Below are 13,321 nucleotides of genomic sequence, written 5' to 3' on the forward strand. Positions count from 1 at the left end.
CAATTCAGTGATCTGGTGCTGAAGAGGCCTGCACAGCAGAGTAAACAAATGGATGGGTTCTACAGTAACCCATCCATGCTTCTAAGAATTTATGTTTAAGCACTTCCGCAGTTTATTTTTGAGTAAAACGTAAGGAAGTTCATTTTCTGTTACTCTCTGAAATCTAATCATATCTGAATTGTTGGTTACAATCGAGTTTTGCTCCATCATTGCAGGATTTCTCGATCGTATAGATAAATATTTATTGCAAATGTTGCATATTGTTTGGATGGCTGAAGCCAGGAAAGACATGCTTTTAAATCTCTGTTTTTACTAAAATCATAAGAGATATTTTCTTTTGTATTTTTACAATCTTATTTATTGCATTATTTTACTTGATCTTATTTAATATATAAAAAAATATTAAGAGAGGGAGAAATTTTTTGTGCACCACAGGTGTTGTAGAAAATCCGATGTGGAGCGCACCGTTTTATCCTATTGATCCATATAACCACCGTTTCCTAACGTATATTTAATGCTTACCGTTTTATTTTTTTATTTAAAATTTTAAATGATAAAAATATTTTTATTTTTTAAAAAAATTATGGCATCTTATATTCATATTATGACATTTTATTTTCGAAAAGTCATAATTTTTATCCATAAAATATCATAATATAGCGTAAGATATCATAATATGTACATGATGTCATAATTTTTTCAAAGAATATGAGTATTTTCATCATTTAAAATTTTTTAAAAAAAATAAAGTGGTAGATATTAAATGCGTATTGAAAAGTGGTCAAATAAAAATGTTTCTTTCATATTATGATATTCTAGGCAAAATCATGATTTTTTATGCGCGTGAAGATATAATATATCACAGACGCAGGATGTCATAAAATATTACAGAATGTCATAATTTTTTTAAAAAAAGATGAATATTTTTGTTATTCAAAATTTTCAAATGAAAAAAAAATTATGAGCATTAAATATGCATTAGCAAGTAGTGACTACGTAGACTAATCGGACAAGATGGTGTACTCCACATCAAATTTTCTGAACCGCTTGCAATGCACAAAAAATTTCCCTTAAGGATGGTAATTTATGATCAAACAATCCATTTTAAGAATATTTCAGTTTTATATAATTGGATTTGGACCATCATCGGATTAATCTATTTATTAAATAGACTAGATTTAAGTTTAGACCTTTCACTTGTTTAATAATTGAGTTGAATCATGCTGCTCTATTTAATCCATTAAAAATATATTTAATTTATTTTTATTTTTTTTATCTAATCTATTTAATTTATTAAAATCTATTTAATTTGTTAAAAATTTGTTTAACTTATTTAATTAAATTTTATTTATTTAATAAATAAATTATGTAAATTAAATAAAATTATTTATTTAATCTATATCCAATCCGACCTGAGCCAATTGCCATTCTAAGAAATATAGGTGGCCCCTGAGTTCCAACACTGATACCATGTGAAGCAATCGTGAACATATGATTTTGAATCACCCCTCCAATGTTCTACTCATTTTCAAACATAAATATAATTCATAAAACATTTTACACGCGTTCTCTCACATCAATTTGATAATTTTGCAAATTTTACTGAATGATTCATAAAGGATGGTTAATGAAATATTTTTCTGAACATTTGATAAATTTGGATAGGATATGCGTAATTCGTGTATAGACCAACTATGATACCTTGTAACGCAGGTTTGGGAACTTTTCCTCTGGGTTTTCCATACGGGCCAGTCCTTGCTGCACTGGGCCTATGCCGGTCCAAGGAGGGCCGGTGGGTTACGCTGGGTTTTTCTATACGGGCGAGGCTTTGCTGTGGGTGACTCTGGGTTAGAAGAGGAAGGTTGGATCACCGTGGCGGTTTTACGCCAGAAAAAAAAAAAAAAAAAGCACCATGACGGTGACCGGATCCAAACTTTTTCGCTTCAAAAGTTGCCAGTTCACCTTGACGACCACTGCTATTTATCCCAATCATCACGAGCAATCAATACTCAAAAAAAAAGAAAACACGCAAAAATAAACAAAATCCCGAAAAAGAGCGTAAATAGGTGTTCGAGCCGATTCGATAACAGATATGAATAATCTGGGCTCCTCCTCTTTCTCGTATTGGTAATCTCTCTCCCCGCTCCCCCTCTTTTCTTGGATTCCCTGGTACCCTGGTTCGTCCTGATCGAGCGGTGGTTCCTATCTCATCGGGGGATCGGAGTTGAGAAGAGTGGTAGATTTATCTTGGATTTTTTTTTCGTATCAATATTTATCATGCTCGCGTCATGTCTTTTTACGTTTCTTGATCGATTTTGGTTGAAAAATAAAATTATTGGGCGGTTTTCTTCGAATATTGTTGGTTTTTTTATTTGTTGAGGAAACTTCTTAACCTATATTTGGTTCGCACGTTTATTGTCTCTGTGTAATCTAGGGTTCGATTGAATAGGCAGCGTAGAATCCCCAATTTCTTTTTTTTTTTTTTTTGATCTCTGGAGCTTATAGAATTTTTCCCTGAATCGTCTTATGGATTCCTTTAACACATTGGTGTTGCATTAAATTCATCTACTTTGGTCTATGAGATCCTTCTCTGTTCATTCTTCTGAAGAATTACTTCCCTGGATCATATGAATTTTAAAACTTAAAATAATTAGTTTGATATTCTTTTTCCATGCATTCCAGATGTTGTATATAATACATGTATTGCAATTCTACATAGCATCTGATTGCTGATTGTTTGAGTTTGCTCAGCCGATGATTGAATTTTTACCTTTCAGATAGAGTTCTGGGCTGCTCTTTACATTCTGTGATCCTTTGCATTTGGGCTTGGGTTGGAAGAAGACATAAATGGTTCAAAGGTTGTCCCAATAAAGCTGCAGTTCAAATTCCAGTTTGTTTGGAAGTTTTAACTTGTTTCTTTGAAGTGCAGGTATGGAGTGTGTTGACGAGCAAGGAATATCATGTTGCACTGCCTAGATGCGTTCAAGCATTTATTTGCTTTACTATTGAAGTGCTGTGATATTGATTTGTACAAGCAGACAAAAGGCCTTCAGGATCCTGAACGTTTAGCCAGGGAAACAGTGTGTATGTCAACCATTACCTTCTAATTTCTTCATGCAACTGTTTTTAGTACTACTGGGAGGATGTATGCTTGCCTATCATGCAACTGTTTTTAGTGAATCTGAAAAAAGCTTTACGAGTGGGGAGATTTGCTGTTTGATCTTTCTACAAGTTTCTTTTTTGAATATCATAATCTTTTTGTTCTTATAAACAGCTATTTATTGAGCAAAGCCAGATGAAATTGACTCCACTTGCTTTGTTTACAGTCAGTGTAAGTGAAATAGAAGCATTATACGAGCTTTTTAAGAAGATCAGTAGTGCCGTCATTGATGACGGGCTGATCAACAAGGTAAGAACCTTCATTTGAAACACAAAGTTTTTTATAAAAAAAAAATGCTTATGCATCTCTTCTTGTGGAATCGATAGCTCAAAAATTTAATTGTTAATCTTACCTGTAGCGAAAGCTTACAGTACCACTGCTATTGGTCTAAGCTATATGATGTGATTATATAATATTAATTTATTCAAAATATGTTTTCACTATTGCTGTGCGTGATGTCAAATTCTTCTGCCATGGCAGTGATTGAAATCTGGGCCCTTTTAAAATTGGGGCCATGTTAAGATTTCCCCCCATTTTGTGTGGCTTCGTAGTTTATCATCTTTGATGATGTACTTTATTGATCCTGCAGGATGAATTCCAATTGGCTTTATTCAAGACTAACAAGAAGGAGAGCTTATTTGCTGATCGGGTATTTTCTTATGGAAATTAATATTTTCTGGAAGCATTACATGCGCTCATTCCTGTAAAGAAACGAGTTAAAACTTAGTTAATTAAGAATCATAATTCAAGTAATATGTTTATGTCCAAACTTATAGACCACTGAGATGAAATGAAGCTACTGTGATGAAATGAAGCTAGGTTATCTTAGCTGTCTTGATGACCTAGCAAGTACATATTTTTTCCTCTAAATTCATGGTGCATTACTGTCATGAGAATATTTGGGTTCTGGCCCATTTCCTCTCAAGAAAAAAAGATCCTGTCAGGAAAATATGCAGTGTATGATGGATATTGCTAGACTGGAACATTTTTTAAATGGTTACAGAATTATCTTGAATGTCTGGAATTTACTCTCTGTCCTGATTAAATATCTGACTTATAGGCTGTGGCCTCTGGCATATGGCATCATGTGTATCTTTAGCATTTATTTAACACATGGTGTTCACTTTTTAATGTCATAAAAGATAGCTGCCTTGTGCAGATGGCTATTATAATTAATTTCTACACGGTATCCACAGTATGTGATGGCCATGAGTCTGCATAGCACTTTGGTGGAAGGCTAGAGATTGTGCAAAAAATAAGACTTATATCAGAAAAATAAAAAACAGTTAAATTTTTTCACTGATATATAAACTAGAAGGTTAGAGATAAAACGGAAAAAAAGATAAAAAAGGGTAAATTAACATAAAACTCTTACTTGTACTTGCAAAACTAGATTGTTTATATTATACATGTTACATAGCATATTGACAAATTCTTTATTTCAGCAAAAGGTTGTCCAAACAATGTAATGTAATGCAAGAATCAGCTCTACCTTTTTTTTTGAAAAAAAATAAAAAACAATTGGAAGTTGGGAATAAACAACTAACTCAGAACCTGAAAAAAGTCTAAGTTTTAAGTTGAGATAATGTGTTATATGCATCAATTAGACCAGATAGGAGATGTTATCACCCACACGCTTGATATCCTTGGCTTGCCCCTAAATATAGTCCTAAACCTAACCTTCCTGGGTCCCAGTGGTAGATTGTGTTTAAGCTGCAAGGTTTAACCACATATAGCAATGACCTAGCTTGTCGGACCCTAAGTAGGGTGGCTACAGACCTGCCTAAGACCAGGCATCCAGTTGTGTTTTTGATTTGTAGCTGATAAAGATGTTTTTTCCACCCTTGTTGCATGCCCGTGATTGCACTAAAAAGTGCACAAACTTGCCGAATGGTTTTTTTTTTGCCCTTAATATTTCATATATAATATATAGATGCAAAGGTGGGTTCATATGCATTGCTGATACCTTGTCTTCTTTTTCCAATTACACATGTCCTTCCTTTACCATTAGTGGGACATTTTCAAGCTCATTTTTTAAAGTTTTGGTAGGTTTGCACAAAGATGGAATTCATAATTTAATTTTACTTAAGGAGGGTTTTGTATTATAAATTCATTATTGTTCGCATACTAGACCATATCATCGAATATCAGATATACCATACTGTACTGTTAGCAAACCAATACTCAGTGCATGGTACCAGTACTGGTGCTGAAACCTGTATTGCGAACCATGCAAATTGCAGAAGTTCAAGCAATATTGTGACAAGTCTGTTGATTATGATGGTTATAACTAACTCTGAACTTTTACTTGTATGTATGCTTGACTATGGGTTTTCCTATAAACACAGAAGTTCAAGTAATAGTTTGATAACATTTACTTGATAAATCTGTTGGTTGTGATAAGCCTTTTGTTTATGCTCTTCTGATGGAAAATATGTTTAATGGGATTTTTTTCCTTGTAACAAAAACTTTTTTGTTCTTTGAGCCTCCTTAATTATCTCCTAGAATCAGACCAGGTGATTTGCTGCTCTGGTGGTAAATCTATTTATAAAGGACACATGCTTCAAACCTTGCAGGTATTTGACCTGTTTGACACAAATCACAATGGAATTCTAGGATTTGAAGAGTTTGCACGTGCTCTCTCGGTCTTCCATCCAAATGCTCCAATTGATGATAAAATTGAATGTATGTTCCAAACTCTTCTATTTGATTATATACCATTTTTATTTTGCAATAAATGTATCCATTTTATGATTAAAGAGGAAGCGAGGTCTTTTTCTTTTATTTTATGAAAATTGAGCTTCTATATTGTTCCGCATAATGTTAAACTATTGGAAAACCTTAATTGAGACTTGTCTTGTTCTTGTGTAAAGACACCTAAACAAAGCCTTGAGGCTTATTGGAAAGACTACTTCAAGTGAAATTTAATGGCTTATCTAAAAGTCATGCCTTGCACATTTTTCTGTGCTTCCATATTATGTGATTATAACTTTGTGGAATGTGTATCTTAAATATGTTTTGCACAGTCCTTTTCAACTCAAATCCAGATTTGGTGTGAAACATTTTGTTATAGTACATTTGAAGCACCTTGTGCATATCATATGGTAACACCAGACAGTATCAAGCATGTTTCGATACATTTGTTCCAGTGTTGAGATTATTTGCAATAAGCAATCTTAGACCCTCACTAAGTAAACCTTGCTTTGATATCTCATAGTGCGAACTCAATCTTCATATCGTTTACCTAGCATTTAGAGCTCATTGTCTTGACTTTTTCTTTTTGATTTTCTTTTTTCTTAGAAGAAGAAATTCCATGAAGTTTATTCTCTTACATCTTGCCATATTGAAAATAACTAATCATCATTGATTCATTAACAAATCTGCCTTTTGAATCATTGTTAGGGTGTGCTGATTTGTGCTTAGAAGGATAGTGTGGTAGGTGTTTTGGCGATCATATATTTGTGATTCTTTTTCAGCAGTGCTATTAAAAGCTTAAATTTCCTGTATCTTAGGTATTTTGTTTATACTATATAAGTTAGCAGTCAACATATTGCTGCTGCATGCTTGCTGCCAGAGCATATTCATAAATTTTATCAACAAATTGTTGCTGAAAGCATGTATGAAATGTGATAGCTGCTTGGAAATGCTTTACAAACCATGATCTTATCCATAAGCAAAGAACCTTATCCTGTTGATATGTGATTGGCTTAAAAATTCCTTTTTCCCCCTCTGCTCTTTTAAGTTAGGTGCCATGTTCCATTAATGTAAGCTCTTCTCTTATGATTATTTTCAAAGTGATAAAAAAATGAAATATTTTCTTTTGGCATATTTTTTATAATGAAGCTGTTTCTAAGGTCTGCATATGGGACTTGGGTTGTATCTTTCGTGTGAAAGGATTCACCTTTGCTTGAATCTGCTGCTGGATCGTGCACTGCACAGATCTCAAAGTTCTCCGAACTCTATCATTCATCCACCTCCACAGATCTCCAAGTGAGCAGTGGATGATCCAATGGTGGATTCGCGCAAAGGAAGGCGAATCCTTCTTTTGCGCAAAAGATACGGCTTGAGTCCCCACCTACAAGTGTTGCTTCTATGTGTTAGAGAATCAAGTATCACAGTCAGTCTTAAATTCTCCACATACTTTAACCTTCTCCATAACTGAAGGTACTGGATCCTGTGGATATGTGGTTAGCCTAGTGGATTCTTCTTTGCCTTCTGTTATTAGCTGGATAATTGCAAATCTTTATAATTCCTAGGATTCTTAGCCTTCTGAATGTTGTTACATAATGTCAAATTTGGAGGAGCCATGATGTGCTGGGACGTAGAAAATCTATGCAGTTATAAGCATGAAGAAAGATGTATATTATGAAGGACTCAAGATGGAGTGGGTTTGTGTTCTAAGTATCTTCTGACTAACTTTTGGTAATCACATTCATATACTTCAAATCTCTTGTCAAGATTCAAGCAATGACATGGAATGCTTCGCCATTAAGCTATGGTTAACTGAAAAGTGAAAAGAAACTCTGCACTATCTTTCATGGATAATATAATGGAATTATATGGAGTAAAGAAACACGAGACTGATAAAGATCAAGGACAACCTACACAAAACAATTCCTAACCCATATAATAACAGCAGCATTACAATTCATCATAATATGGGAAATTTCCCTTTCGAAGAAATAACTTTTTTGACAGCTTGGAGATGTGACAGCCATTTTTTTTACTAAATTGCGAAGATTGAAGAAGCTGTGAAGATTTGATACGGATCAAAATCCATATGCAGCTCCTTGTTTTCACCATCAATCTTTTAGACACCCACAAAAAAAAAAAAAAAAAAAAGGTGTGATGGGGAGTCAGGGCTATCCCATTGCTATTAAATGGCACTTTTGAAATTAATGGAACAAATGTTTATTTGAGAAAATGACAAAAAGATTGTAAGCTTGAATTCTATGTAACCAACATTATATAAGGGAATAATCACAAAGACATGAAATAAAGATGCTGTCTAAGACTAAACAGAAGCCAATTTTATGTAATAAAATAGCTAGAAAAAGCATTAACAAACAACCTTGTAACAATGAGATAGAAAAGTCAACCTTATTGGACTTCATCTCTTGATAGAAATCTGATTTATTGTATAGCCTTTAGGAGCTCTAAGACTTGCCTAAGGACCTTGAGCAACCATGCAAGCAAAATCCTCTGGAAGCATGTGAGTTTGAAGTTTTCTGGCAACTAGTGCCAGAGGCACTAGGGTATTTGCTTTATTGTTGGTACGTTTGACTTACATCCTGTGGTAACCTCAATGACTGTGTGGCAGTTGAGGGAAAACTCATGAATGCCACTAGATGGGCATCAAGAACCATGGAATCTTAATTTATTGCTTGATCTTGCCTATATAACAGGAGGTTCAAAATTCGCCACTGTTTGGTATCTGCTAATAATTTTAAAGATAGTTCTGCTAAAAAAGGAAATTGAATGATTTATTCTTTAAGTGCATTGTTCTGTGAGCTTCCATGCATCTGCATCTGCACATGTGTGTGCACATTTATTTGCTGTGTGAGGGCGTGTTATAAATGCATTTATAAGTATAGGTATCTTGTTCGAAAGCAACCCCTGACGCACAGCTTGACAGAATATATATTCTTTTTTTGTTCTGCCCCTAGAAATGTTCTTGCAGTTACAGATTATTTTTTTTGCAGAAATGTGCTTATGTTGAATTTAACCAATTGGTGTTTATCTTGAAAGAAGATGAGGTTCTGAATCAACAGACATGGGCACTGAACATATATAGGCTATTCTGCTAAATACATCATGTTCATCCTCTAAGACTAACATGCTTTGTGTTATCTCCTTTTGCGTGTCCTTTTCCTTTAATTTTTATCTTGATTCTTGAAGTTATTGATTTAAATATGCTGGATCAGAAACTCACACATGATATCAACTTGCAGTTTCTTTCAAGCTGTATGATCTCAAGCAGCAAGGTTTTATTGAAAGGCAAGAGGTATTTACAATTTCTGATCAATCAAATTAGTAAACAAGGGGTACATTGGCGAGCCTTGTCATGCTCCATTGGTATTTTTATAATATTTCAGTGCTATTTGTGGAGTGACATGTATGGTGTGTGACTTGTTAAGCTAAAGGGTAGCTTGATATTGTATGGCTATTCATATGGAAATTGAAGATAAATTGAGACTTGAGATAAGTGCTCTCACAGGGTATCCTTTTGGACCCTTCAATTGGCTACTTCATTGGATCTGTCATTGTGCATGCGCAAGTGCATTGGTTCATGGGGGTGCAGGTGTGTGCATGTGCCAACCTGTAAAACTCTAATATCTCCTTATTCACTTTTTCCCACAACTTAACCCACTAACCCTCAAATTTCAACCAAGCATGGGTTATTATCAAATCAGGGATTAGTGATTAAGGTATAGTTACCTATTGTTAAAAATGTCCATCTCGTGGTTAGCTATCTAGCATCTAGACACTACCTTGGTGTCACCCTTTGAAACGAACTTTAATATTCAAGTTTTTGTTATATTCCTTTTGGCATTTTCTATTACTAAGCATGAAATTCATCTATTGGATGGAATTTGAGTGAGCAATATGCACATGTATGATGATCTTTTGTCTTATCATTTATGATAATCATGAAAATGAATTTCTAGTCTCATGCTTTTAGATGATTATACTTTTTTGCTATCTGCTGTTCAATTTCTCAAAATGATTTTTATGAATGCCTTTTGCCTTTTTTACTAGAGGGCGAGCCTTGACACAACGGTATGGTTGCTCTATTGTGGCCTAAGTGTCCGGTGTAAGGCTGTGTATGTCTGACCCTCCTTGGACCTCACAATTGGCTGGAGCCTCATGCACTGGGATGCCCTTTTGCCTTTTTAACTGACAAAGAAATTATGCTTAAGTCTGCTATTACCTATTTGTACAAAATTTGATTTGCAGTCAGGCCAAGTTAGGCTGGATTGATATCAACCTGACTTGAGCAGCGAAATTCCAACACTTAGTTGGGTCTGACCCAATTAAGACTCAAAGCAAGCCAAGCCCCTACAAACTTGCAGGCTCAGCCAAGGTCTGATCTGACACTGTCTGCCTCTCAAAAGTCCGTGAGCATGTATACGAGAGAGGTAGATAAAGAGAGAGGTCATTTGTAACTAAATTGGCTAGAGAAAGATGATCATATGTCAACTTATTTTTAGACGATTCGAGAGATTGCTCAAGCCACCTTCATTGGCCATCCATAAATGCCTCCAGAAGGAAGAGCCTTCACCTTAGATTAGGTGAGTAGATGACCAAATAAGTAAAAGCAGGTTCAGTTTGATGTTTTAGGACCAAACTGACCATCTTTTGAGCCAACCCAATCCATTAATCAAGTGAGGCCCATTGGCCTGATGGACTGAACGACCCATTTGCAGCTGTATGACGATAGCTAATTATAACTGACGATAGACCTAGTAAGCGATAATGTGTCATTACCTTTTGTCTTAGAGTGCGAATGAATATTTTCTTGCCTTTGCATGTTTTGACAACAATTATGTTGCTACTTATTATCATTTAAGTTTGATAATTTTATCATATTAGGTATTTCTTGATGTCTATTGACAGTCAGATATCTTCAATCTGCTTCTTGAAAAATTTAGTCTCTTTCTATTCCTCCAGGTAAAGCAAATGGTAGTGGCTACACTTGCCGAGTCTGGCATGAATCTGTCAGATGATGTTATAGAAAGTATCATTGATAAGGTGCTCATTTAACTTGTCACAGTATTTAATTATATCTTATACATGAGTTATGAATTTACATATTTAACTTCATATGTAGCCTTCTGGATGTTAAAGTAGTGTTGTTGTGGGAGCCAGTTGTCTGGAAATCATAAAGGAAAGGAACTCATGTTGGCTTAGTATTTTTATCTGGGTTAGATTATAAATTTAAGGCTCTGAGGGGATGTGAGATTCAGTATACATCAATTCCCTGGAGGAGACTCTAGCTATGACATGATTTTCACTATTGTAATTTTTAATGCTACTCCTTTCTTGATGAACAGAAAAAAAAGGTGCTATTGGATTCTTTGGCCTGGATGTGTGATCTGGGGCATGCCATTGTTCCTTCTCTTTCCTACTAGGCAATTGGAATAGCTGATGTTATTCTTATGAACATTTATTCATGTTAGTTTCTCTTGATATGTTTGGACTAGGCTGGAATAACTTGTTGACATGTGAACAATTTTTATCTGCTCTGGCTCGACATCAGTAAAATTTCTGGGCAAAGCAAAGTTTTCTGGCATTCATTTTAAAAGCTGATGCCGTAAATAGAGTTGAACTAGTGCTCAAGGAGTCTGAGGTGAATGGGGTGGGTTAAGTGGGCATCAGCCCTGTGCGGTAAGCCATATCTGTCAAGTCAAAGATTGTAAGCCAGCTATATATGTGGATTTTTATTTCTGCTGCCTATGTAGTAACCAAACAGTCTTAATGCTGCACAATGGTTGATTATGATGCACCGTTTGTGATCTATATAACCCTTTGCCAGTTTATATGTGTTGCTGCTGGATGCTAGTGGGCTACATCTTTACTTATGGTAGTTTCTGGATGCGTATTGTGTTAAGATTACCATATACCTATCTTTGATCAATCTGTGTTTCCTTTTCCCTCTGTCCCAGACATTTGAGGAAGCTGACACAAAGCAAGATGGGAAGATTGACAAGGAAGAGTGGCGCAGTCTTGTCTTGCGACATCCCTCTCTCTTGAAGAATATGACCCTCCAATACCTCAAGTAAAATATTTTTCCTCATTTAATAGTTTCATAGAATGCAATGCTTGATGTCCTAATCTCCCTTCTTATCGTTTTAGCTATTCAGTTTACATTTTCTGTTGTTTATTTGTCACGGCATCTTGATTGGCTTATATATATATATATATACATATGCTGGACTCTGAAGCCTTTGGACCCATCTCCTCTTCTCTTCCTCACCTTGTGCTCTGGCCTTGGACGGTGGGGGCTGGGAGGTCCCAGCCCCCCGGTAGCTGATGGGATTTGAACTCAGGTCATTGTGTGCCACCATTCAAATGACTTTGCGTGTGTTTGTACATGCAAAAGGTGAAGAGGGATGGCTGCCCCCACCCAGACACCCGATTGTAGATGGGTTGGAAACCTAGAATATTGTGTACCACCTCCAAATGACGTTGCTAACTTGACTAGTTGGCACCAACATGCACCCTGCTCTTTGCCTCCTCTAGAGTGATTACAGCCTGCCAAGGAGTTGGTTAAATCTTAATATTTTAGACCAAAAAAAAAAAAAAAATCCAACTTAGATAATGATCGTTTCAGGTTCTAGCGCAAATATGTTAGCTACTCATATAACATTTGGTGACTTTTTATGGTTAAATGCATTTAATCTTAATTGAGAATCCATTGTGTGAACTTTTTTTTTTTTTTTTTTTTTAATTTTTGGTTATGTTGATGTCTTGCACTTCATGAACAGGGACATCACAACTACGTTCCCGAGCTTTGTGTTTCACTCTCAAGTCAACGATACATGAGCTTCTCGATTTAGCTTAGCTCCTATTTGGAGTTCATTGTGATGTTTTGTACAAAATTACCGGATTTTAATGGTGTGTTTATTGGAAAATACTCTGGAGAATATTATATGTTGGTATTGTTGGTTTCAATTATTAATGTTGGCATCAAGTTTCTTTGTTCAACCGCGGAGCGCTTCATGGCTTACTACTTGCTGGAGAAGATTTTTAGCTCGATGTCTATTTCTTTGTCGACATCTATTGCTTTGTTGATATGAGGAAGCCCCTGCTAGAGGCCATGCCGAGTTGGAAGTGCCCAAGAGGCCCCTGTCCGACGTACATGCAATTATTTACTCCATTTGATGTTACCTGTCAGCTAGTCTGGCATTATGATAGCTTTTATTGATTGATTGTATTCTCAGGACGTAAGCCGTCGACCTGGGAGAAATTATTGCAAATTATTGCATGGACCAGGGCAAATCTTGGAGCATATGCACTGTGGATGAGTAATAATTAGACGTTACATGGGCTGAACTGGGCAGGTATCGTCAGTGAGATATCCGCCCCATGGTACTCATTTGGCACTGAACAGAATATGAGCAATGCTAAATAGCTACACCAACTTATACTACTATTGCT

The 13,321-nt window shown here is 35.5% G+C and overlaps 1 protein-coding gene across 3 annotated transcripts; it reads left to right on the forward strand.

Annotated features, from left to right (window-relative positions):
* The first annotated feature begins 1,987 nt into the window (after positions 1-1,987).
* On the forward strand, positions 1,988-12,868 carry LOC105050631 (calcineurin B-like protein 3). 3 transcript variants are annotated; one of them, XM_073261815.1, is made up of 10 exons: positions 1,988-2,127; positions 2,778-2,858; positions 2,930-3,084; positions 3,327-3,409; positions 3,750-3,809; positions 5,737-5,845; positions 9,112-9,164; positions 10,832-10,912; positions 11,827-11,939; positions 12,649-12,868. In XM_073261815.1, the coding sequence occupies exons 3-10, from the start codon at positions 2,961-2,963 to the stop codon at positions 12,704-12,706; spliced, it is 681 nt and encodes a 226-aa protein (XP_073117916.1). In that variant the 5' UTR covers positions 1,988-2,127; positions 2,778-2,858; positions 2,930-2,960; the 3' UTR covers positions 12,707-12,868. The 3 variants fall into 3 exon arrangements, with proteins under 3 accessions (XP_073117916.1, XP_073117918.1, XP_073117917.1); XM_073261816.1 differs by having other exon boundaries at positions 2,098-2,236; XM_073261817.1 differs by lacking the exon at positions 2,778-2,858 and having other exon boundaries at positions 1,992-2,127.
* Positions 12,869-13,321: the final 453 nt, after the last annotated feature.

Source organism: Elaeis guineensis, chromosome 8 (genome assembly GCF_000442705.2).
Source record: "Elaeis guineensis isolate ETL-2024a chromosome 8, EG11, whole genome shotgun sequence".
In the NCBI taxonomy this organism is placed as follows: domain Eukaryota; kingdom Viridiplantae; phylum Streptophyta; class Magnoliopsida; order Arecales; family Arecaceae; genus Elaeis; species Elaeis guineensis.

Excerpts from the sequence above, each read along its gene's own strand:
- LOC105050631 (XM_073261815.1), top strand. The coding sequence starts at position 2,961 with ATGTTGCACTGCCTAGATGCGTTCAAGCATTTATTTGCTTTACTATTG. Across the intron at positions 3,085-3,326 it reads TTTAGCCAGGGAAACAGTGT|TCAGTGTAAGTGAAATAGAA; the intron begins GTATGTCAACCA and ends CTTTGTTTACAG. Across the intron at positions 10,913-11,826 it reads TAGAAAGTATCATTGATAAG|ACATTTGAGGAAGCTGACAC; the intron begins GTGCTCATTTAA and ends CCTCTGTCCCAG.